Source organism: Rana temporaria, chromosome 1, assembly GCF_905171775.1.
Source record: "Rana temporaria chromosome 1, aRanTem1.1, whole genome shotgun sequence".
Classification (NCBI taxonomy): Eukaryota; Metazoa; Chordata; class Amphibia; order Anura; family Ranidae; genus Rana; species Rana temporaria.
The window spans coordinates 347,729,830-347,756,588 of NC_053489.1; the positions used below are offsets into that span (position 1 = coordinate 347,729,830).

A 26,759-nucleotide genomic window follows, 5' to 3' on the forward strand; every position below is an offset into this window, starting at 1 on the left:
ACCAGCATGATAGGAACGCCCACTCCCGCGGTCACCAATTAACCTGAGTCACTTTGGAATCACTTTATCTAATTGGACTAGAAACAGTGCTTTTTAAAACAATGTTATAGCACATATTGCTGTTTCCAGATCACTATTTCTGGACTTGTGTTTTAAGTTTTGGGTCCTATTGATAGTCATATTATTATTTTTTGGATTTTTTGGCAAAATCACCTTTTTTGCACTTTATATATTGGTTTTTGCACAGGACCAAGTCCTTCATTGGCCTTGATATTTTATAAGTATTTTCATAGTCACACTGCTTCATATTAAGCCTGCCGGGGCAGTCCATTTTTGTGGATTATACCAGGTTGGGAATCTTTTCTGATTTGATTTATGTTTGTTTTTTTGCCTTTTCAATCTAATTGCACTTACCACTACTAGAGCCTATAACATAGGACTATTTACTGATTTGCTGACACCCACAGCACTACAAACCAGGCAGCTTGCACAGAGTCCTTATTTTTATATGTTATTTATATTCTCTTCACTGAATTAGTGACACCCACACTTCATAGTGAATTGGACCTCACACCTGTGACACGCCTATCCACCGTGATACATATATCTTATTTTAAACTGCCATTCATGTGGCATAATCCTATTGGCATTATAAACGGGCAGTCTGTTGGTTTCATATAGCCCATAGGGGGCACAGGAAAAGGGGGATTCATTCAATTGGACCTACCCTTTATTCCAGACTACCCTACACCTGTTTGCATACAGGATTTTGGATTATCAGTCGGTGATCCAGCCCATTTCTTGCAACGCCACCATCCCCTTTTTTCTTTATATACCTATCACTGATCTCTTTTCTGAGAGCTCCTGGGGAGGCAGCAGCACCACTTCATCCTAAGCGCGTTTTTTTTTAAATATAGTAACACTTTAAGACCAGGCCTATTCTGACACTTTTTGTTTACAGGTAAAAATCTGTATTTTTATAAAACCCCAAAACTTTGTACATTTTTGTTTAGCAGGGACTCTAGAGATTAAAATGGTGTTTGTTGCAATTATTTATGTCACGTGGTATACAGTATCTCACAAAAGTGAGTACACCCCTCACATTTTTCTAAATATTTTATTATATCTTTTCATGTGACAACACTGAAGAAATTACACTTTGCTACAATGTAAAGTAGTGAGTGTGCAGTGTTATACAAAACAGTGTAAATTTACTGTCCCCTCAAAATAACCCAACACACAGCCATTAATGTCTTGCTGGCAACAAAATAAGTACACCCCTAAGTGAAATAGCTGGATTCAGAGACGCCGCCGCAACTTTAAGGCGGCGTAGCGTATCGTATTTACGCTACGCCGCCTTAAGTCAGAGAGGCAAGTACTGTATTCACAAAGTACTTGTCTCCTAACTTATAGCGGCGTAGCGTAAATAGGGCCTGCGTAAGCGCGCCTAATTCAAATTAGGATGAGGGGGGCGTGTTTTATGTTAATGGTGGGTGACCTGATGTGATTGACGTTTTTTTACGAACGGCGCTTGCACCGTCCGTGTACATATCCCAGTGTGCATTGTGCCAAAGTGGGCTTTCCTAATTGATTGACATGCTTCCGACCGTCGCATACAGCACGTCACGAGTTGCCGAAAGAAGCCAGTCCGGCTTCTTTTGGCAACTCGTGACGCGCTGTATGCGCCGGTCGGAAGCATGTCAATCAATTAGGAACGCCAAGTCCCGCAGATTATACCCGGAAGCCACGGTGAACTTATATATATAAAACGGTATGTACGGCAAGGATTTTAACAAAAACAGCCGATTGTCATTCTAAAAACTCGCCTGAATGTAATGTTAAAAAAAATGTTTTGGGTGAACCCCCGCTTTAAGGACATGGATTACTGGAACTATGTCCTGTGGTTTGATGAGACCAAGATAATCTTATTTGGTTCAGATGGTGTCAAGCGTGTGGGGGCAACCAGGTGACGAGTACAAAGACAAGTGTGTCTTGCCTACAGTCAAGCATGGTGGTGTGAGTGTCATGGTCTGGGGTTGCATGAGTGCTGCCGGCACTGGGGAGCTACAGTTCATTGAGGGAACCATAAATGCCAACATGTACTGTGACATACTGAAGCAGAGCGTGATCTCCTCCCTTCGGAGACTGGGCTGCAGGGCAGTATTCCAACATAACGACCCCAAAAACACCTCCAAAACGACCACTGCCTTGCTAAAGAAGCTGAGGGTAAACGTGATGGACTGGTCAAGCATGTTTCCAGATCTAAACTCTATTGAGCATCTGTGGGGCATCCTCAAACGAAAGGTGGAGGAGCGCAAGGTCTCTAACATCCACCAGCTCTGTGATGTCATCATGGAGGAGTGGAAGAGGACTCCAGTGGCAACCTGTGAAGCTCTGGTGAACCCCATGCCCAAGAGTGTAAAGGCAGTGCTGGAAAATAATGGTGGCCACACAAAATATTGACACCTTGAGCCCAATTTGCACATTTCAGCTATTTTGAGGGGACAGCAAATTTACACTGTTATACAAGCTGTACACTCACTACCTTACACTGTAGCAAAGTGTAATTTCTTCAGTGTTGTCACATGAAAAGATATAATAAAATATTTAGAAAAATGTGAGGGGTGTACTCACTTTTGCGAGATACTGTATGTTTTTCAAACTAAATTTCTTTGGTAAAAATTACACTTTAATGAATTTTAATGCAAAAAAAAAAAACACACAATATATAACCCTAATTTTGGTCAAGTATAAAAGATGGTGTTACACCAAAAATAGGTACCTCCTAACATGTTACGCTTTAAAACTGCGTGCACTCATGAAATGGGTTACAGAGGAGGTCTATAGAATTGATGCTCTCGCTGTAACATTCGCAGAGAAACCATGTGTGTGCAACCTACTTTTGTGTTCACTTCTGTGTGTGAGCATGGAGAGCTGGGGGCGTGTTAAAAAAATAATTATTTTGTTTTTTTCTACACTTTTTTTTATTTTTATATAAGACCCCAGACCTCTTCTCCTTGAAAAGCATAAGATCAAAAAAAAAATCTAATGCTTTCCAAAAAAACTAAGTGTTTTTAATCTGACCTAACCAGAGGTGATGTCATGACATGGCTTCCGGCCTCCTAGACCAGTGGGCTCCAAACTGCGGCCCGGGGGCCAGATGTTGCCCATTGCATGCCTTTTCAGGCCCTTGGGACACTATTCTTTCCTCTTATGCAAGGCACCATTCCTTCTACATCAACAATGGGTCAAAACTCCTGTCACTTATACCAACAATGGGGCACTATTCTTTCCACTGACACCAATGATGAGAAACTATTCCTCCCACTGACACAAACAATGGGGCTTTATTTATTCCAATGATGGTGCACTATTCCTTCCCCTGATATCAACAATGGGGCAATATTACTACAACTAATACAATGATGGGGCATTCTTTACTTCCTTTGACACCAAGGCATTTTCTACTCCCATTGGCCACAGTCTGGCCCCCTTAGGCCCCGTACACACGGTCGGACCGAACCGATGAGAATAAACCGAAGTTCAGTTTCATCGGACCAAACCGACTGTGTGTATAGGCCATCGGTCTGTTTTCCTTCGGTCCAAAATTTCTAAACATGCTTCAAAACCGAACCGATGGACCGATGCCACATCGGACCAAACCGATGGTTAGTACAGAAAAGCATCGGTTCAAAACCCGCGCATGCTCAGAATCAAGTCGACGCATGCTTGGAAGCATTGAACTTCGTTTTATTCAGCACGTCCTGCGTTTGACGTCACCGCGTTCTGACCTGATCGGATTTTGGACTGATGGTGTGTACACATATCAGACCGCACGGCCACTTCAGAGGTGAACCGATGAAAACGGTCTGACGGACCAGTCACATCGGTTTGGTCCGACCGTGTGTACAAGGTCTTAGGCCGAGTACTCACGAGCAGACATGTCCGATGAAAACGGTCCGCGGACCGTTTTCTTTGGACATGTCTGCCCGGGGACTCCCCGGGGACTTCTGTTCGATGGCTGTACACACCATCGAACAGAGGTCCGCGCGTAAACAATACGCGGGGCGTGTCCGCGGTGTCGCCGTGTCGATGACGCGGTGTCGCCGCGACAATGACGCGGCGACGTGGGCGGCCTGCCTTTAAAATGCTTCCACGCATGCGTCAAAGTCATTCGACGCAAGCGAGGGATGGCGGGCGGCAGGACATGTACGGTAGGTCTGTACAGACGACCGTACATGTCCGGGCGGACAGGTTTTGCACAGTCAACTTCCTCTAATTTGATGATGAAGTGAAAGTGGGTGTTTCACTACTGAGACAGGACTTGTACATGCTGTGAAGAGATTTGTTTGTGAATCTCTCCTGCAAGATTTGTTTTCTGCCGCTTGGATTCTACCGACTCCCGGGGATTAAAGGTTGACATATTGGAACGTTTTCCATCAACACCATCTTTGCCTAGGAGTTCGTGCATGCCTGATCGACATACCGTCGCTGACGTGTATGTCCACATATTCTGGTAAGAGTATCCATTTATTTATCTTTTTGGATATCACTGTCAATCGTTGATGAGGTTTTCACCATCTACACTGATCGTCTGATCGGCATACCAGAGAGGACAATCTTACATCAGTTCTTTTTAAGTGGCCGTTTTGTTTTTCCTTCATAAGAATTTCCGACCAATTCCATCTCTCAAAGACTGCACATATCAGTCCGATATCGGATTGCCATATATATACATTTTTTGCTTGGACTTTGTGATTGGTTCACCCCATTTGTTATCACCCACAGGTGTCACATCACCCACTTTAGTGTGTTGCACACATTTCTTACAGGAATACCACCTCCTAGTGGCATTCCACACCATTACATTGTTTCAGATATATTTTTTTCCTTTTTTTCACTCACCATATCATCTGGTGAGTGTCTCCTGGGTCCAATTCTATTTGAATATTTCATCGAATTGTACTACTTACCGTATTGTTTGAATCCCTTCACTCAATATTTAGCGCTGCACTTTTTCTTTCTCACCTTTCGTACACAACATTGTTTTTTGTTGGTGCTGGCCGCTACAGGTTTCACATTATTTATGTTTAGCGCAATTTTTCCACCACATTTCGACCTTACATGCTTGCTAATGTGACAGAACAACTCTGATTTTCACATTTAACTAAATGTGAAAATCAGAGGTATTCTGTCACATTAGCAAGCATGTAAGGTTTGCTGCTTTTAAAATTTAACATGTAAACAGTCTGTCAGAATTTCATATACCTTATTTAAGCACATAGGCCCGGATTCACAAAGCACTTACGCCGACGTATAACAAGTTACGCCGACGTAAGTGCAAATGTGCGCCGTCGTATCTGTGCGCCAGACCCACAAACTAAGATGCGCCTAAAAACAGGCTACACCCCGCCGACGTATCTTGCATACGCCGGCGTAGAGTGGGCGCACATTTAGGCTGGGAGCATGGTGCCGCTCCCATTGATTAGCCATTCAAACATGCAAATGAGGGAAATACGGTGATTCACGAACGTATGTGCGTCCGACGCGGGCTACGCGAGGTGCGCGTAAGTTGTACGTCCGGCGTAAAGTTATTCCCCATAAAGGAGGTGCAACCCAGCAGCAGACATGCAAAGGTCTGCACCAGGGAACACAAGCCAGCGTATTTTACGTTGGACCTGTGTCTGGCTGGGCGTAGGTTTTGTTCACGCCGTACGCAGTGATCCGGCGTAGTTTAGGCAGTTGTTCCGACGTGGTTGTGAGCAGGCACAGGGGGATAAGTCGGCGAATCCGCAGTTCGTGATACTACCCTCCCTTACTGAAAAGTGTCACTAGATTGTTAGCCGACTGGTCTTCTTTACCGATTTCCTGGTTTGGGAAAATAAATATAATAAAAATGGCTATACTCCCCAAATTTTTATATCTATTTCGAACCCTCCCAATTCACATTCCTGCTTATTTCCTTAGATTGATCCAACATAAAGCAACACAGTTCACGTGGGGGAAGAAAAAACCCAGATTGCCTAAAAAAACATTGGGCCAAATTCTCAAAAGAGATACGCAGACTTAACTGCTGTTCAGCCTGCGTATCCCTGTGCCTAACTTTGGAAACGATTCTCAAAAGGCTTTTTCCAAAGTTAGGCAGAAAATCTGACATGTGTAAGACACTTACACGGTCAGATTTTAGGATGCAGTACCGCATCCGCCACTGGGGGCATTTCTCATTGAAATGCAGCTTTGCGTATGCAAATGAGGACTTAAGCAGATTTTCAAAGCATTTCAGCACTTTGATTTCTGCCTAAGTTCCGAATTTGCCGGCGCAAAACTAGGGCTGGTTTTATAATGTGGAAAGTTAGCCAAACCTTGTAAAGGCCCATTCCAGCGACGGCATTTGGTATGCATTCCTGAGGGAGAACTCCACGGCAATTTTTAAATTCAAAACCGGCATGGGTTCCCCCCCAGGAGCATACCAGGCCCTTAGGTCTGGTATGGGTTGTAAGGAGACCCCCCCACGCCGAAAAATCGACGTAGGGGGTCCCCCTACAATCCATACCAGACCCGTATCCAAAGCACGCTACCCGGCCGGTCAGGAATGGGAGTGGGGACGAGCGAGCGCCCCCCCCCCCTCCTGAGCCGTGCCAGGCTGCATGCCCTCAACATGGGGGGGTTGGGTGCTCTGGGGCAGGGGGGCGCACTGCGGGCCCCCCCACCCCAGAGCACCCTGTCCCCATGTCGATGAGGACAGGACCTCTTCCCGACAACCCTTGCCATTGGTTGTCGGGGTCTGCGGGCGGGGGCTTATCGGAATCTGGGAGTCCCCTTTAATAAGGGGGCCCCCAGATACCGGCCCCCCACCCTAAGTGAATGGATATGGGGTACATCGTACCCCTATCCATTCACCTGGAGGCAAAAAGTAAAATTTAGTAAACACACAACACAAGGCTTTTTAAAATAATTTATTATTCTGCTCCGGATGCCCCCCCTGTCTTCGTTATTAGCTCAATTAGCAGGGGGGGCTTCTTCTTCCACTCTCCGGGGGTCTTCCGCTCTCCGGGGGTCTTCCGCTCTACGGGGGTCTTCTCCGCTCTCCGGGGGGGGCTTCTCCGGACTCCGGGGGGCTTCTTCCATCTTCTCCCCTCTTCCGCTGTTGACTCGGCGAACCCCGGTTCTTCTGCAGCTCTCCGGTGCCTTCTTCTTCAGCGCTGGCTGCCTGCTATGTTTGTGTGTTAGCTCAATTAGTAACAGGCAGCCGGCGCGGTCTTCTGTGACGTCAGGGTCTTCTGGTCTTCTCCCCTCTTCCGATGTTGACTCGTCGCCTGTTGTCGCTGTAATGATGGAAGCGCGCCTTGCATCCCATTTATATAGGCATCACCGTCCCATCATGCTCCGGCAGGTACCCACGTGGTGGGTGCCTACCCACGTGCACCCACCACGTGGGTACCTACCGGAGCATGATGGGACGGTGATGCCTATATAAATGTGATGCAAGGCGCGCTTCCATCATTACAGCGACAACAGGCGACGAGTCAACATCGGAAGAACAGAAGACAAGACCCTGACGTCACAGAAGACCGCGCCGGCTGCCTGTTTGAAATCGAGCTAACACACAAACATAGCAGGCAGCCAGCGCTGAAGAAGAAGGCACCGGAGAGCTGCAGAAGAACCGGGGTTCGCCGAGTCAACAGCGGAAGAGGGGAGAAGATGGAAGAAGCCCCCCGGAGTCCGGAGAAGCCCCCCCCGGAGAGCGGAGAAGACCCCCGGAGAGCGGAAGACCCCCGGAGAGCGGAAGACCCCCGGAGAGTGGAAGAAGAAGCCCCCCCTGCTAATTGAGCTAATAACGAAGACAGGGGGGGCATCCGGAGCAGAATAATAAATTATTTTAAAAAGCCTTGTGTTGTGTGTTTACTAAATTTTACTTTTTGCCTCCAGGTGAATGGATAGGGGTACGATGTACCCCATATCCATTCACTTAGGGTGGGGGGCCGGTATCTGGGGGCCCCCTTATTAAAGGGGACTCCCAGATTCCGATAAGCCCCCGCCCGCAGACCCCGACAACCAATGGCAAGGGTTGTCGGGAAGAGGTCCTGTCCTCATCGACATGGGGACAGGGTGCTCTGGGGTGGGGGGGCCCGCAGTGCGCCCCCCTGCCCCAGAGCACCCAACCCCCCCATGTTGAGGGCATGCGGCCTGGCACGGCTCAGGAGGGGGGGGGCGCTCGCTCGTCCCCACTCCCATTCCTGACCGGCCAGGTAGCGTGCTTTGGATACGGGTCTGGTATGGATTGTAGGGGGACCCCCTACGTCGATTTTTCGGCGTGGGGGGGTCTCCTTACAACCCATACCAGACCTAAGGGCCTGGTATGCTCCTGGGGGGGGAACCCATGCCGTTTTTTTCTTTTAAAATTGGCATGGAGTTCTCCCTCTCAGGAATGCATGCTGAGCGACGCTGACATTTTTTTTTATAATTATTTGTTTTCCCGGCGCGTCTTTTTTTTTCACCCGTCGCAACTTTAGTGTCCCGTCGAAATTCTCAAAGCCGACCGGCGTTAATTACGTTCGCGCGCTGCACGTCGGGAAAATTACGTCACACGCATGCGCAGTACGGCCGGCGCGGGAGCGCGCCTCATTTAAATTTTAAACGCCCCCAGGAGAGGAGGACCGCCTTACGACGGCGGCACTTAAGTTACACAGCGTGTAATTTCTACCTAAGTGCTTTGACGATCAGGCACTTAGGTAGAAATTTTAAGTCAGTGTAACTTAACTGCTGAAATTTAAGTTACGCAGACTTTTTGAGAATTTGGCCCATTAATCCTACTCAAATTGATGGGTGGGCTGGGATTTCCAGATTTTGCAACATACTACAAAGCAGCACAATTGGCGCAACTATCTAAGTACCATTGGTGCAACTATCTAAGTACCACTCAACCACAGAAATCCCATTGTGGGTACTTATTGAGGCAATAGACTTTGATCCTCTCCCTACTAACAATGGGCCAAATTCTCAAAAACTGTGCGTAACTTAAATTTCAGCAGTTAAGTTACACTGACTTAAAATTTCTACCTAAGTACCTGATCGTCAAAGCACTTAGGTAGAAATTACACGCAGTGTAACTTAAGTGCCGCCGTCGTAAGGCGGTCCTCCTCTCCTGGGGGCGTTTAAAATTTAAATGAGGCGCGCTCCCGCGCCGGCCGTACTGCGCATGCGTGTGACGTCATTTTCCCGACGTGCAGCGCGCGAACGTAATTAACGCCGGTCGGCTTTGAGAATTTCGACGGGACACTAAAGTTGCGACGGGTGAAAAAAAAAGACGCGCCGGGAAAACAAATAATTTTAAAAAAAAATGACAGCGTCGCTCAGCATGCATTCCTGAGGGTGAACTCCATGCCAATTTTCAAAGAAAAAAACGGCATGGGTTCACCCCCCAGGAGCATACCAGGCCCTTAGGTCTGTTATGGGTTGTAAGGAGACCCCCCCACGCCGAAAAATTGACGTAGGGGGTCCCCCTACAATCCATACCAGACCCGTATCCAAAGCACGCTACCCGGCCGGCCAGGAATGGGAGTGGGGACGAGCGAGCGTCCCCCCCCCTCCTGAGCCGTGCCAGGCCGCATGCCCTCAACATGGGGGGGTTGGGTGCTCTGGGGCAGGGGGGCGCACTGCGGGCCCCCCCACCCCAGCGCACCCTGTCCCCATGTTGATGAGGACAGGACCTCTTCCCGACAACCCTTGCCATTGGTTGTCGGGGTCTGCGGGCGGAGGCTTATCGGAATCTGGGAGTCCCCTCAAATAAGGGGGCCCCCAGATACCGGCCCCCCACCCTAAGTGAATGGATATGGGGTACATCGTACCCCTATCCATTCACCTGGAGGCAAAAAGTAAAATGTAGTAAACACACAACACAAGGCTTTTTAAAATATTTTATTATTCTGCTCCGGAGGCCCCCCCTGTCTTCGTTATTAGCTCTATTTCCAGGGGGGGCTTCTTCTTCCGCTCTCCGGGGGTCTTCTCCGCTCTCCGGGGGTCTTCTCCGCTCTCCGGGGGTCTTCTCCGCTCTCCGGGGGGGCTTCTCCGGACTCCGGGGGGCTTCTTCCATCTTCTCCCCTCTTCCGCTCTTGACTCGGCGAACCCCGGTTCTTCTGCAGCTCTCCGGTGCCTTCTTCTTCAGCGCTGGCTGCCTGCTATGTTTGTGTGTTAGCTCGATTTCAAACAGGCAGCCGGCGCGGTCTTCTGTGGCGTCAGGGTCTTCTGGTCTTCTGTTCTTCCGATGTTGCCTCGTCGCCTCTTGTCGCTGTAATGATGGAAGCGCGCCTTGCATCCCATTTATATAGGCATCGCCGTCCCATCATGCTCCGGTAGGTACCCACGTGGTGGGTGCACGTGGGTAGGCACCCACCACGTGGGTACCTACCGGAGCATGATGGGACGGTGATGCCTAAATATAAATGGGATGCAAGGCGCGCTTCCATCATTACAGCGACAAGAGGCGACGAGGCAACATCGGAAGAACAGAAGACCAGAAGACCCTGACGTCACAGAAGACCGCGCCGGCTGCCTGTTTGAAATCGAGCTAACACACAAACATAGCAGGCAGCCAGCGCTGAAGAAGAAGGCACCGGAGAGCTGCAGAAGAACCGGGGTTCGCCGAGTCAAGAGCGGAAGAGGGGAGAAGATGGAAGAAGCCCCCCGGAGTCCGGAGAAGCCCCCCCGGAGAGCGGAGAAGACCCCCGGAGAGCGGAGAAGACCCCCGGAGAGCGGAGAAGACCCCCGGAGAGCGGAAGAAGAAGCCCCCCCTGGAAATAGAGCTAATAACGAAGACAGGGGGGGCCTCCGGAGCAGAATAATAAATTATTTTAAAAAGCCTTGTGTTGTGTGTTTACTACATTTTACTTTTTGCCTCCAGGTGAATGGATAGGGGTACGATGTACCCCATATCCATTCACTTAGGGTGGGGGGCCGGTATCTGGGGGCCCCCTTATTTGAGGGGACTCCCAGATTCCGATAAGCCTCCGCCCGCAGACCCCGACAACCAATGGCAAGGGTTGTCGGGAAGAGGTCCTGTCCTCATCAACATGGGGACAGGGTGCTCTGGGGTGGGGGGGCCCGCAGTGCGCCCCCCTGCCCCAGAGCACCCAACCCCCCCATGTTGAGGGCATGCGGCCTGGCACGGCTCAGGAGGGGGGGGGACGCTCGCTCGTCCCCACTCCCATTCCTGGCCGGCCGGGTAGCGTGCTTTGGATACGGGTCTGGTATGGATTGTAGGGGGACCCCCTACGTCAATTTTTCGGCGTGGGGGGGTCTCCTTACAACCCATACCAGACCTAAGGGCCTGGTATGCTCCTGGGGGGGAACCCATGCCGGTTTTGAATTTAAAAATTGCCGTGGAGTTCTCCCTCAGGAATGCATACCAAATGCCGTCGCTGAAATGGGCCTTTACAAGGTTTGGCTAACTTTCCACATTGTAAACCCAGCCCTAATTTTGCGCCGGCAAATTCGGAACTTAGGCAGAAATCAAAGTGCTGAAATGCTTTGAAAATCTACTTAAGTCCTCATTTGCATACGCAAAGCTGGATTTCAATGAGAAATGCCCCCAGTGGCGGATGCGGTACTGCATCCTAAAATCTGACCGTGTAAGTGTCTTACACATGCCGGATTTTCTGCCTAACTTTGGAAAAAGCCTTTTGAGAATCGTTTCCAAAGTTAGGCACAGGGATACGCAGGCTGAACAGCAGTTAAGTCTGCGTATCTCTTTTGAGAATTTGGCCCAATATCCTTTGGCTGAGCCCTCAAGACCGTAGAAAATTTAGAAATCCAATCTTTAAACACTCGTTGTCACTATGGGATAGGTACAAAACCTCTCGTAGATTACAATCCCCACACATCCCGCTTCTTTCCTTTTATAAAAACCTGTCCTTTTATCCAGCATGGGTATTTCCAAGAACATTTAAGGCTTGGATCAGGGCTGGAATTACGTGCTTATATCACATAGCATCAACAACTACAATTCAACCTTTTCCAGACCTATGTGAGGCATCCGGCCTCCCTACTACAGAAATGTTCAGATATCTTTAAATCAAGAACTTTTATGGACCTTTCCTCAGCCTTAGTGATAACCTAAATACTATTACCCAATTTGAAAGGATATGTCTCAAAGATCCACATGCCAAAGGCCGTATTTCAACAATTTATTCACAACTGATCACTAAATCAAACACTATAATACCCTCTTACACTGCTAAATGGGAATTAGCCTAGGTTCACACTGCTGCGAATTCAAAATCGGCCGCGATTTTGCCGCGATTTGCCGCGATTTCGGCCGCAATTTAATGTAAATCGCGGCCCGAAATCGCAATAAGTAGTACAGGAACTACTTTTTGAAATCGCAGATGCGGCATCGCACTGATTAGGACAGTGCCATTGCCGACAATTGCCGCCGATTTGAGATGCGATTTGACATGTCAAATCGCATCTCAAATCGTTCCAAATCGTACCCAGTGTGAACCAGGGCTCAGACCTGGAATGTAAAATTAATAACAAAACCTGGGCAAGCTCTCCATCTATAAATGTAGCGGCAATGAAAACATCATATAAAGTGCTTTCCCGTTGGTACCTGGTTCCCAATAGAGTAGCCAAATTTTCAGCAAACTGCTCAGATCTCTGTTACCGCGGTTGCCCAGACAAAGGAACATATATCCACATCTGGTGGCAGTGTCCACTTATAAGGAAATTCTGGGAGGGGATTTTCCGGATCGCTTCTAAAATATTTAACTGTATTTTATTACCAGATCCAAAGGCGGCCTTACTTAACATTAAACCAGAAACCCTTTCTTTGGAATCAACATAAGCTATTTCTTTTGTTTATGATAGCCGCGAAAACAGGTAGTAGCTAGCGCATGGAAATCGCCTGCATTAATGTTACCGGAAGCCGAAAAGAGAATGAATCTTTCATTCGTACATGCTAAACTGGAAGCGCTAGACAAAAATGGGTTGGAGAAATTCGATAGTATATGGAAACCCTGGGCCATATACTATACGCCAGACACTTTTGACTCAAGAGTTCTCATGTCATGGTATTGACACCCTTTCATGGAAAATAGTGAAATAAAATAAGTGAAAACCCACCTTCGGAACACCACTACCCTCTCCCTTCCCTCCATTTGTCCCCATTTCCATTTATTAGTAACTACTTTTATTTAATGTTCATTTATATATGTATAATACTTCAACTCCTACAACAGTACAATTAATATTGCACTAATCTGTATTTCAATACTGTATTTCATTCTTAATTGTTGTCATCTGACATACTGTAACTGTTGTAATCTAATACTTCAAAATAAAAACATTTTACTGGAAGAACAAGTATATGGCATGTATAGTAAATTATGTGCAAAACACAATTTGCACAGCAAAGTTAGCATTGAGCACATTAAAAGGTCACAATCAAGCACCTGTAAAAATATGCAAAAATATGCAGATCTCCTTGGCTACCAGGTCAAATCTTTAAGTTAGTTATTACAGCTACATACTTGACCTTAAGAGCACACTAGGTATGACTTTTACAAGATACTATGCCTACAGTGCTTTATTGCTACAGATTTAATGTTGTTCAAACTCCAAATAAGAAAAACATGAATAAATCACATGTATTAATAAGGAATAGCATAAATGCACCTAGCACCAGATAATATTGTTTCTTATAAATGCATGCATGCTAAGTAACTAAAACAGGTAACTATTGCTTCTCACAAAGAGCAGAGTACACTTTCTGACAACACCTTCAACTGGCCAACTTTATTCAGGCATCACCCAAGGACATCTACTGTCTTGACTGGAATGCTGCCTCAAGGATGACACAACCCTCTAAAGTTTGGTGCCTGTGCAGTTCTTAGCTGAGTTCACAAACATCTGACACAGCTCATCTCCTTTTGCAGCCTCTCATCTTATCACTTAGTAAAATTGATGATCACTTGGGATAGGGAATTGAAAAAATGCTGCCTCCTATTTGCAGCAGACTGATGATGATGTCACCAAAGCCTATGCAAAGTCACTTGCCTGGAGCACAGGCAAGTGACTTTGTGCCTTTTTTTGGAAAATTATACTGTTGTATATGGTAATATGTCAGTAATTTATTATTGAAGAAGAGTAAAGTTACTGAAAGCTACTTTATTGATTTACTTTCATGCCTGTTTTGTGTCTTACAATGAAAATCACCATTATAAATGGTAAGTATGTTCACACTGATCCAACACGGAAGTCGCACAACTTCTGATCCGACTGTGCCCTGATGCTTCAGGTCCGACTTCCATGCGGCTTCAATGAATGGGATCCGATTTTCATTCTGACTTTGAGATGATTGCGACTACTTTGACCAATCAAAAAAATTCCTTTGGCTCTGGTATGGATGAAACCTCAAACCCGATTTATAAAAAAAAAAAAAAAAAAAAAACGTGGACCCACACCCGTCCATTTAGTCTGGTATGGATTTTGAGGAAAAATCCCACACCAAAAAAAAAGGCGTGGTGGGGTCCCCCAATGTCCATATCAGACCCTTATCCGAGCATGCATCCTGAGATCTCAGAAAACAGGGGGGGAATAGCGAGGACCCCCCTCCTGAACCATACCAGGCCACATGAGCTCAACATGGGGTGGGTGCTTTGCCTCTTCCCCACAACCCTGGCCGGTGATTGTGGGCAGTGGGCTGATCAGAATCTGGAAGCCCCTTTAAAAAGGGGGGCCTCCAGATCCTGCCTCCCCTTTGTAAATGTGTATGTACCCCTACCCATTCACAAACAAAAAAGCAGTGTAGTGTTATAAAAAACAAGGTTTTTGACAAGTCCTTTAACCTCCTGGGCGGTGTTCCCGAGTCTGACTTGGGGTGAGATTTTTGGGCTAGGATCGGTAACCCCGAGTCAGACTCGGGCTCGCCTCGCTGGATGTACAGGGAGTTTTACTTACCTTGTCCCTGGATCCAGCGATGCCACCGCGCTGTGTGAGCGAGCAGGACCTCGCTCGATTCACACAGTGCCTCCGTGTGACGCCGATCTCCGTTCCCTGCGACGTTACGACGCACGGGGACGGAGAACGGCGCCAAATTCAAAAAAGTAAACAAACACATTACATACAGTATACTGTAATCTTATAGATTACAGTACTGTATGTAAAAAAAACACACCCCCCTTGTCCCTAGTGGTCTGTCCTGTGTCATGCATGTCATTTTATATAATAAAAACGTTTCTTTCTCCCTGCAAACTGTAGATTGTCCATAGCAACCAAAAGTGTCCCTTTATGTCAAAAATAGTTTTAGATCAGCTAAAAAACAGCGATAATAAATTATAATCACTTGCAGAATTGTGCGATAGCGATTTGTGGGGAAATTCGTCATAAAAAAAAAAAATAATGACAGCAACAATTCTGCAACTGAGCAAATTTCAGTGATTTTGATTTGATTACATTATTGAATAATTTTTATTATAATTATATTATTATTTGTTATAATTATTTATAATTATTTATTATATTATAATTTATAATTTTGTTTTTAAAAAAATGTCATACCCGGGATGCCTATTAGAAGCTTGTTTGGTCAGATTTAAGTGAGTTATTTCTAAAAATGACAGACCTACAATATAAAACGCCAAATTTCCTTGCAAATAATGGTACCGCTTTCAGCATGTTTTTTCTGAGAGAATCATACCGCCAGGGAGGTTAATAAAAATGAATAATGTTCCAAGTCGTAGCGTCGTCAATCACAATGTCTTCTTTCTCCGATTCCTCCACTGATGTCTTCTTTCTCTGTTTCCTCCACCAATGTCTTTCTTCTATGGTTTCTCCACTGATGTCTTCTCTCTCCGGTTCCTCCACTTTTGTCTTCTTTCTCCAGTTCCTCCACTGATGTCTTCTCTCTCCAGTTCCCTAACCGATGTATTCTTCCTCTGCCATTGCCTCGCTAAAAATAAAAGAAATGCTTCTCCCACCATTCTGTGAGCTATGGTGTCTGATAGCTCTTATACAGCTATTGGGTGTGACCATCAGGTGACCTCACCCTGCAGCCCCACCCCTTGTGATTTTACAGACCCATCATGCCGGGTCCATGGCGTCACAAGAGGGCGGGGTCTCAGGGTGACATTACCGCATGGCCACACTCCATAGGTATATAAGAACTGTCTCACACAACTGTCAGCAATCGAGGAGGATCGTTTTTTTTTATTGGGGCGGCAGCGACAGAGGAAGAAGACATCGGTGGAGGAACCTGAGAAAGAAGACATCGGCGGAGGAGCCAGAGAAAGAAAACAATGGTGGAGGAACTGGAGTGAGAAGACATCAGTGGAAGAACCGGAAAAAGATTACATTGTGATTGACATTGGAGCTACGATGGGGGACATTCTTCATTTTTAATAAAGGACTTGTCAAAATCGATTCCTTCTTTTTTTAACACTACACTGCTTTTTCCGTGAATGGGTAGGGGTACAATGTACCTCATACTCATTCACATGGGGGGCGGGATCCAGGGGCACCCTTTCTTAATGGGGTCTTCCAGATTCTGAAAAAAACCTGTCCGCAGACCCCCACAACCACCGTCCAGGGTTGTGAGGAAGAGGCCCTTGTCCCCATCAACGAGGTGTATATTAAGGGCATGTGGCCTGGTATGGTTCAGAAGTGGGGGGGGGGGTGCTTGCTCGTCCCCCCTTTTTCTGAACTGCCGGGCTGCATGCTCGGTTAAGGGCCTGATATGTTCTTGGGGGAGGGCCCGCAAGCCATAAAAAAAAATTGCCATGGGGTTCCACCTCAAGATCCCTACCAGACTCAAAGGGCCTGGTATGGATTTGGGGGGAGGGGGGCCTGTGTCATTTTAGATTTTTTTTACATCCCTAACATTGCATACACTTGATCGCATGCCACAAGTCGGATCAGTTAAGATGATGATTCGACCTGGATGCGACTTCCATTCAAATCAATGGCCTAAAATCACACCCAAGTCGGACCAAAGTAGTGCAGGAACCTTTTTTAAAGTCGGACTGACACAAGTCAGACCAGTTAAGACTTTGATTTTGACATGTCATGCGACTTGTGCTCTCAAAGTTGGAGTGCATGTCGGACCAGTGTAAAACAGCTCTGAGTCTCTCTAGATTCAACTAGAAGTGTTAAATAAGGCAGGTAGCTAAACTGATGTCCAGATACAGTCAAATCTTCTCTTATACCATAATTACTTAGGGGCACAGACTCTAACTGACAAAGGCACTGTAAATTATATGGTAATATATGTTTCACAAAAATGATGGCAAATAAAAATTATCTAATGTCTAATGACTATTTTGTAGTAGAGCTTAGAAAATTCAAAATGACTTCTGATGGTTGCTATGGGCAATTGTATATTCTTCCTCTTCTCCAGTCTTATAAATTAGCTCAACTGTGAGTTTTTTATGTCCTGCCTATGCATCTATTGTCTTACCTGAGATAGGCTTAATCCATTAAGTGGATGGCATTGTTCTTCTACTTTCTCTACTGCTCCAGTCCTCTTTTTAAGACGTTCAGCTTCCTGGGCAAGATATAAATCCAGCACTGGGACTCCTCTTGACTTAATATCAACCTCTGTCAGTGAATTTACCATCAGCATGACCCATACAGGTCTCTTTCGCTCCCAGTTTCCTGCTATTGCATTAAATAAGTAGTCCGCATAAAGTCCTTTCCCTCTTTGATCTGGCGTCATCCATGAGGGCATCATGAGTTTAACATATTCCAAATGGCGCTTTAGTCTGCGGTAAATGTCCTTTGGAAGAACACTTTGTAGATTTTCACCATGAGGCAGCATTTGGCAACTGGTCAGAGCAGAAATTGTATATGGGTCTGTCAAATCCAGCTCAAAATACACAATATTACTCTGCTGGAAAGCTTTCTTAGAGTTTTCCGGGATAAAATCCCACACCCTTGTGTATGGGACATGAATAGTGCCAAAAAAGTATGCAGGAGGGTCTCGTTCAATGGTCCAAAGGAAGGAATTCAAATTACTTTGCTGAAGAAAGAAAGAAAAAGAAAAAATACTGAGTTTAAAAACACCATTTTTATTAACATTACTGGCATAATATTACCATCATAATGACAGGATGGCCATTTTTTGTTGATGTTTTATCACAATATAAAAATTTCAAATCAAGTTTAATGCTACATCATAATGATTATGAATGTCATTAAATAAATTCCCACGATTAACATAATTTCATATTGTAAGAGATTGCCACATCCCTGGCTGTGTCGAATCATTGGACTCCATCCAAAAAGTTCTACTTTTCTGAACTTTGCTTCAGTTTATTTTATTCCAAAACCAAACTGACACTCAGTCACTCACAAATTCAATACAGTATTGCAGGTCAGGTGAGAGTTCAGGTTTACTCAGATTCACATATCAAGGTCACCTCTTTAAGGTGCCCTTGCTACAGCTGCACTCCAGCCTCCTTCCTGTACAAAGCAGAGTTAATGCCCTGCATTGCATGTGATGCCAAGGGACCGTCCCCAGCCCCGAGCAGCAAAGCCAGGCGGAGCAGAAATAAGATAAGTAATACATTCTCTCTTTATCTACCCCTTATGCCTGGTACATGCAATAAGATTATTGGACGAATGCTCGTCTGTTTTTTTTTTGCCCCCTTCACAACTGAGCGTTCCTTTACTTCAGAGTCCACAGCATTACCCCTTACACCAGAGTCAATAGTGTTACATCTTATATCACAGTTCCCCCCTTAAATCAGGGTTCCCAGAGAGCCTCCCTTACACCAAAATCCCCAAGGTTCCCCTTTAAAACAGTGTGCCAGACAATAAGTATTTCAAGAAGAGGGTCAGGTCAGCCATAGCAGCCTCCTCACAGCACAGAGTATTTTACTTTATAAGACCCCTTCCCCCTTCCCCAGTATGTGTAAAAATTGCCCTCCCCTCCACAGGACTTCAAATCCCAGCATAGCAGGCTGGACTCCCATTTCAGCTGCTTCCCAGTGTCCCACACAGTGTGACTGATGATTGCACTACACCCCCCCCCCTGCCTGCTGCAGTGCTGTGCACACATACACACTGCTAGAGTCTATGCCCCAAACTCCCCCCTTACCAGTGACATATCCTCAGTCCCAAGTCCCGCGCATCCTCCTCACCTCAGCCCCGATTCTACCTCTATAGTTGTGGCTATAGCATCCTTGACAGAAGGCGGCAGAGTGATATTCAGCTGTCAAGGGATGCAGTAGTCGGAACTATAGAAGTAGCATTAGAGAATGCGGCCTCTTGCCTGCTTACTCTGCAGTCAGTGGCTGCACTCACAGGAGTTATACAGCCAAATGAAAAACAGTCCCACTTGCATAGTCGCAGCGTTCCAATTGTCCATCAGCAGAGGTGCCAGAATGGAGATCCTGCCAGGAAAAAGGCCCTGGGATGTGCCTGGGCATTAGGGTGTGCCCAGGCACACCCTGTGCACACGCCTATGCACATATCAAACATGAAGAGTTTACTAAACTTCCGAAAGTTCTCATATGACAAAATAAAAATTCAGAATTGATGTAATGTGTTATAGTGTATTTGTATTGTTTTTTCGAACAACTATACTGATTAAACAAAAATCGTACGATCTGGTATAGCACGAGAACATTTTTCTGCTTGTCCCATCGGATAATTTCGCATGAATTGTCGTGATCAGCTCTCAAAAGCTGTGTATTAACAATCAGATTATCGTACGATCGCTTTGAAAGCGGTATTTTTCATACAATTTAGCCTTAACAATGATTTAAAGTAATTGTAAGATCTCGTAACAAATAACAAACATGGTATACTTAACTGCGCTGTTGCAGTGGATTTGCACAGAGCAGCCTGGATCCTCTTCTCGGGTCCCCTCTTCAATGCTCCTGGCCCCTCCCTCCTGTTGAGTGCCCCCACAGCAAGCAGTTTGCTATGGGGGCACCTGAGCCGAGTCACAGCTCCCTGTATCCATTCAGACACGAAGCCCCACCCCGGCCCTGCTCCCTCTATCCCGATTCACTAACTGAATTTGATTGACAGCAGCGACAGCCAATGGCGCCACTGCTGTGTCTCAGACAATCAGGAGGAAAAATCTTGGATGGCTAAGACACTTGTGGACATCGCTGTACAGAGAAGGAACTCAGGTAAGTGATGGGGGTGCTGGGGGGACTGAATGCATTAAGCTAAAAAAAACTTCTGCCTTTACAACTCATTTACTTTGGCAGAGCAAGGGATACATTTTTACTTCCCAGAGATCTGCTTTAAGCGATACCTCCCAACATCAGCAGCTGAGAAAAATTCAAAACCTGTAAAGGAAAATACATACAGAGCGCCCTGCATTCCTGATGATAGATTGTTGTGGTTAAACTGGACTGGATTTTGGGCATAGTAAAAGAAAATAGGTAAATATAGTCTAAAGCCTCGTACACACAATCGGACTTCAAACAAACTTTTCTGTGGATTTTTGTCCGAAGGGAGTTGGCCGGGCACACCCATAGCATACACACGTTCTGACTTTTCTGCAAACTTTCCTAAAACTTTCCCAACATCACATGGTTTTTCTGCTCTTTTCTGCTCTTTACCACCACCCTTTGGTCAACTTCTGCTATTGTTGGTTGATTTTAACATTGGTTCTGCGTATTTGTACAAAAGCCGATGGCTTGCTGTACACACGGTCGGACTAGGCACCATCGGACTTTTGTTGCCAAAAAGTTTGTCTGTTTGCAGAGCGAACTTTTGTACGATGAAAACCGAAAAAGTTTGTCCAAAGGATCGTACACACGGTCGGATTTTTGAGAAAACTTGCTAATTTTGAAGTTTGTTGGCAAAAAGTCAGACCGTGTGTATGGGCCTTTGCTGCATTCTTTGTACCTATAAAATATTCCTTCACTATGTACCATACCACAAGTGAGGGTTTCACAGACACACATAAAACTGAAGGGACATCTTTAAAAAATAAATAAAAATATGGACAAACAGTTGAAATTTTGCCTGAGCCTATCTTAAAGTGGTTGTAAACCCTTACAGACCACTTTTACCTACAGATAAGCCTAGATTAAGGTTTACCTGTAGGTGCAAGAAATATTTCCTAAACCTATACGGTTTAGGAGATATTTGCAAAAAAGACGGTCACCGTTGTCTACGGCGCATGCGTCGTAGACAACGGCGCAGGCGCACTGTGAAAACCTTTAGAAATGTTGAGCGTGCTATTTCTAAAGCCGATCGTGCCGTGATTGACAGCTCCAGCTCGCATGCGCATCAGTGACGTCATTGATGCTCCGGCCAGTCACAGCGCCGGAGCCGCGATACCCGGCAGTCACTCCAGGAGAGATTGTGGGGATGGAGGAGGGGAACGAGGACCGATGTGGGGGCTTCGATCCCATGTAAGTAATTTAAAAAAAAAACACCCTGAAAGACAAAGGCATAATGAGCTAGTATGCATAGAATAACTCAGAGAAATAACTCCGGAAATAACTCCGAGAGACATGACGCCAGTCACATCAGTGTTTGGGGGATTGCTGCAACAGCTTCGATATAAGGTATTTCATAATGAACTAATATGCGATGCATACTAGCTCATTATGCCTTTGTCTTGCAGGGTTTTGTTTTCTTTTTTAATATGGGTTTACAACCACTTTAATGCATAGAATGCATTAAGGTGAAAAACCTTAAGGCTTTACAACCACTTTAAAGAACTTAATTGAAATAGTCTGAAACTTAGCAACCAGCAACTGCTAAAGCTATAAATACTTTCATCAGAAGTATGTAATGTACAGTGGCAAGCACTTAGTTATTTACAACACACTGTACAGAGCGCAGCGGTCAGCACTATGTGTCATAGATAGTGCCCTTTATATTGCTGATCAGCAGGAGAAAAATATAGCTTATGCTTTCATCAATGGGAAGAAAAAAGTGGAAGGCATTGGTGGTCAGCGGGAGAGAAAAAAAAGTCTAGCATTGATAGTCAGGGTGAAGAATTACTGGCGTGAGTGGTTGGGGGATAAAAAATATGCCCAGTGTTGGTGGTTAACAAAAGAAAGGAATGCTTACAGTTGGTGGTCTGTGGGAGAGAAAAAAAATAGTTATAAAAAATAGTTTCTTGCTGTTTTTGGCCAAGAAACTCGGTCGTGTGTACGAGGCCTGACAGACAGCAAGGGGGGCGGGGTCCAGGCGAGGCAGTGAAGGTTTCCAAAACGAAACTGATCCAAGGGAGGAGGTGCTGTGGGGTTTTAGACACACACAGTAATCACACCTCCTTGAAGTCTGTATGATGTACAAAGCGAGCTGACGCACAAATGTAGTCCCGAGGACGGGGGCGAGCACGTTACTGACCACAGCTAGAAACCTCCCGTGACTGTGGTTATCTCCAAACAGACAACCAGGAAGTGTCCAGAACAGAGAAGAAATACAGCAACATCAGAGCAAAAACGAACAATGAGGAAATGAAACGAGCACTGCAGTAAGGTAAAGGAAGCTATTTAGATTTAAAAAAAAAATCCTTTACAACCCCTTTAACTGCAAAATTTTTACAATCACAGCAGCACAAACAATCTAATCTATTCTTTCTAAAAAAGACATGTTTAGGCCGGGTTCATACTGGTACAATAAACACTCGACATTGGGAGCTCATGTCGCATGTTGACGTGTGAAAATCAATGTTTCCCTATGAGAACCTCCTTAACTGGTCCGACACAAGTCGGTCCGACTTTAAAAATGCTCCCTGTACTACTTTGATCCTACTTCAGCCCACTGAATATTACTGAAGTCAGATCAAAGTCAGATCGTTGTCTTGCTTAATCCAAGATTGGCATGCAACTTGTGCTCTGATGATCTTGAGGGGGAACTCCACACCAAATTTTAATGAAAACCGGCATGGGTTCCCCCTCCAAGAGCATACCAGGCCCTTCGGTCTGGTATGGATTTTAGGGGAAACACCTATGCTGGAAAAACAGCATGGTGCAGGACCCTTTTTTGGTCCGCACTGGAATCGGATCGCATGGGTGTTCACACTTATGCAATCCGATTCCTGCACCATTTCACAGTTCGCGCTGCGATCTGCTGACCAATCTCGGGGTGTCGTTAACTTTACATTGACACGCGCATCGGTTTGCAGATCTTAGTGTGAACCACTGTGCGATTCAGGTGCAATGCGGGAACACGCACTGGATTCGCAGGGTTCTCGCATTGCACCAGTGTGAACCCAGCCTTAAGCACAAATAATTTCCATAAAACGAAATCTGAACATTATCTCATCAATGATGTAATCTTCCTGAAGATAGCTGCAGGGATTAATCCATGGAAGAATTATAGGATTATTAACTAGATTTTGATACACATGTCCAGGTAATTCAGGCAGCTGAACAATTAAATGGATTTAAAATCTTAAAAAAAAAAAAAAAAAGTGGAATCAAGATATTTTGACATTTTTAATTTAGCACACATACACATCAATCTGTAAACACACATAAATAAAATATGCTTGCTAATGAGACCTAGGAAGAAAGCCCGTGAGAAATAAGCTATGAAGGGTTGTTAGTTTGTTGGCTACAGTAAACAGTACACAGTGTGCATAAAGGGTCATTTATATTTATGAGACCTACATATGTACAAAGCCAACAGTATCTAATCTGTGCCAAAGACTCCACTGCCTGGCCCAAAAGGATTAGTCGTCATAAAAATCATCTTCTTTATCCTGAAAAACTCTATATAACAGTATGAGAAATTAGAAGATAGTTTCTGAGCTGGATTCGCTATACATGGTAAATCTCTAACATTCCTTCTGCAAGAACTATTATTACATCATAACCACAGACTTTCCAGTACCTAGATGAAGCCATAGTGTGCCTGCCCAGCTACATGAATATATTTATAGCAACATACTGTACCATCCAAATACTCTATCTTCAGTATGAATGAACCCCGTCTATTCTCACACTTTAGAGCTTGAGGAATATTGTCCGATATTCACCTTTGTCCTCAATCCAGTAGCTCAGCTGGGCACCTCACTGAGTCCTCTTCAGCTTGCGATTGTGCAACCAATAATTCCTATAGGGATCTGTACTCATGGAGGCCCCTAAAAATTCTGCAGAGTATGACTTTCCCCATAGCAAAGACTGTAGTCTGCATGCACAGGCTGAAGAGGACCCAGAAGCAGGTTGCGTTGTGCCTTTTCTAAAGCTTGTACTAAGTAGCTTCCTCTCCCTCTCTCTGCATTCTGTAAGGTTTGAATCTGATATAATAGGATAGAAACTCTTGTCCTTGTGGAGATTTTCAATCTGCCTTGGGGTTGTAAAGGTTTGTTTTTTATTTTCTAAATAGGTTCCTTTAACCACTTTACATCCGGCCAATTGACAAAAGACGGCCACAAGGTGGCTCTCAATTGCTGGGAGGACGTCTATGGATGTCCTCCGCTCCTCCAGCCACTGGGGGGCGTGCGTGCGCCGCCGCGGGCGCGCGCACCCCCACCGCATCACTGAAGTGCCGATGTGCGTGCCTGGCGGCCGCGATGTCCGCCAGGTGCCCACGATCGGTGGTAACACAGACAAGGACGTGGATCCACGTCCTTGTCTGTGTTACCACCGATCGTGGGCACCTGGCGGACATCGCGGCCGCCAGGCACGCACATCGGTCAGGGAGAGGAGACCGATGCTGTGTCCCTTGTACATAGGGACACAGATCGGTCACCTCCCCCAGTCAGTCCCCTTCCCCCACAGTTAGAAACACTATGCAGGGCACACATTTAACCCCTTCCTCGCCCCTAGTGTTAACCCCTTCCCTTCCAGTCACATGTATACAGTAACCAGTGCATATTTATAGCACTGGTCGCTGTATAAATGTGAATGGTCCCAAAAATGTGTCAAAAGTGTCCTATGTGTCCGCTGTAATGTCGCAGTCCCAATAAAAATCGCAGATTACCGCCATTACTAGTAAAAAAAAAAATAAAAAAAAAATCATAATTCTGTCCCCTATTTTGTAGGCGCTATAACTTTTGCACAAACCAGTCGCTTATTGCGTTTTTTTTTTAACAAAAATACGTAGAAGAATACGTATCGGCCTAAACTGAGAAAAAAAATAGTTTTTTTTTTTTTTTATTGGGATATTTATTATAGCAAAAAGTAAAAAATAGTGTTTTTTTAAAAAAATTTACGTTCTTTTTTTGTTTATAGCACAAAAAATAAAAAACGCAGAGGTGATCAAAAACAATCAAAAGAAATCTCTATTTGTGGGAAAAAAAGAACGTCAATTTTGTTTGGGAGCCACGTCGGACGACCGCGCAAATGTCAGTTAAAGCGACGCAGTGCCGGAAGCTGAAATTTTGCCTGGGCAGGAAGGGGGTATATGTGCCCAGTAAGCAAGTGGTTAAGCTAGTGCATTGTTGGCTAACTTACCTTTTCCTTCGATTTCCCTTCTAAATGTTTTTTTTCTTTGTCTGAATTTCTCACTTCCTGTTCCTCCTCAGTAAGCTGTTCTGGCTGACTAACCACCGCTCGGATGATGGTGGCAAACTTACTGAGGAGGAACAGGAAGTGAGAAATTCAGACAAAGAAAAAAAACATTTAGAAGGGAAATCGAAGGAAAAGGTAAGTGAACCAACAATGCATTAGCTTAAAGGAACCTGTTTAGAAAATAAAAAATGAACCTTTACAACCCCTTTAAGCAGTGGTATAACTGTGTGATGAGACCCCATAGTAAAACTATTAGGAGGCCCCCTGCTTCCTTCCCCTCTATCTCAAAGGAAACTCTTCTAGCGAAAAACAATCCTATGTGCTTTTATTGCACTCTTATAGAAGTTATCAAACTATATATATATTGCATTCATATTTATATATTTGTAAAAAACTATTGCTTTCTGTAAGAATTACTATGTAGTCAGACAGACCTCTTAGGCCGGCCATAGACAGTTCATAATCTCGAACAATAAACTCGGGTACCTGCCAGATGTACTTGAGGTTATCACTAGCGGCTATAGAAATTTGCAACGTATGGCCTGCCTTAGGCCCCTTTCACACAGGCATCATGCGTTCAGTCATGTTTTTTCAAAGAAAAAATAGATTCAGTTTACATCGGTTTTCAGTTCAGTTTAATCTACATCAGTTTGCATCCATTTTTAAATCCACACATAGGAGTCCATACCAACCATCTTGACTCATCCCTGCTGTCCATGGTAGATTTCCCACTGACAGCAGAATGGAAACAAGCTGAAATTAGATTTTTAGGTGGACCTAGATGAAGCCCTGTTCTTTTTTTTTTTTTTAAAGGCCTGAATGGACATGGATGCAAGCGGATGATCACACGTTTACATCCGTTTGCCCATGGAAATGAATTGCTGTCCATTTTCCATAAATGAACAGATGGAAGAAAAATGAACAGATGGAATGACAGTGTGAGAGGGGACTTAAAACTGCAGTCTGGGATAAGCAAATGTAATCTAAATACAAGAGGCATATATGTATTCATACTTGAATCTTTGTTTTCTTTGTAAATAGCTTTCAGATCTGCGAAGGACACTAGTGTGAAACATTGCCTCTGTGCAGGAGCTTCCTGTAATCAAGACCAGTTCACTGCTGTTTTCCCTCCTTGTGCAGGGTGACTGGTTTTCTATCCACCTCCCTGTACTTTTCTGCAGACAGCCTGTAAAGAATGGGTCTGTTGGGTTCCTCCTACAGCTCTGCTGTCTGTGAAGTCTATGTACCAGCACATAGATGATGTCACTGCTTTAAAATGGTGTTTCACCCTAAAAAACAAGTTTCTATGATAACATCAAGCATAGT

General features: G+C 45.2%; 1 protein-coding gene across 2 annotated transcripts in view; it reads right to left on the minus strand.

Annotated features, from left to right (window-relative positions):
• Positions 1-26,759, minus strand: part of TRABD2A (TraB domain containing 2A) — a 141,272-nt gene that overhangs the window by 87,238 nt on the left and 27,275 nt on the right. For both annotated transcript variants that reach the window (XM_040362331.1, XM_040362340.1), the window contains exon 2: positions 17,450-18,010. In XM_040362331.1, the coding sequence (XP_040218265.1) occupies positions 17,450-18,010 (561 nt within the window). The remainder of the gene's footprint in view (positions 1-17,449; positions 18,011-26,759) is intronic.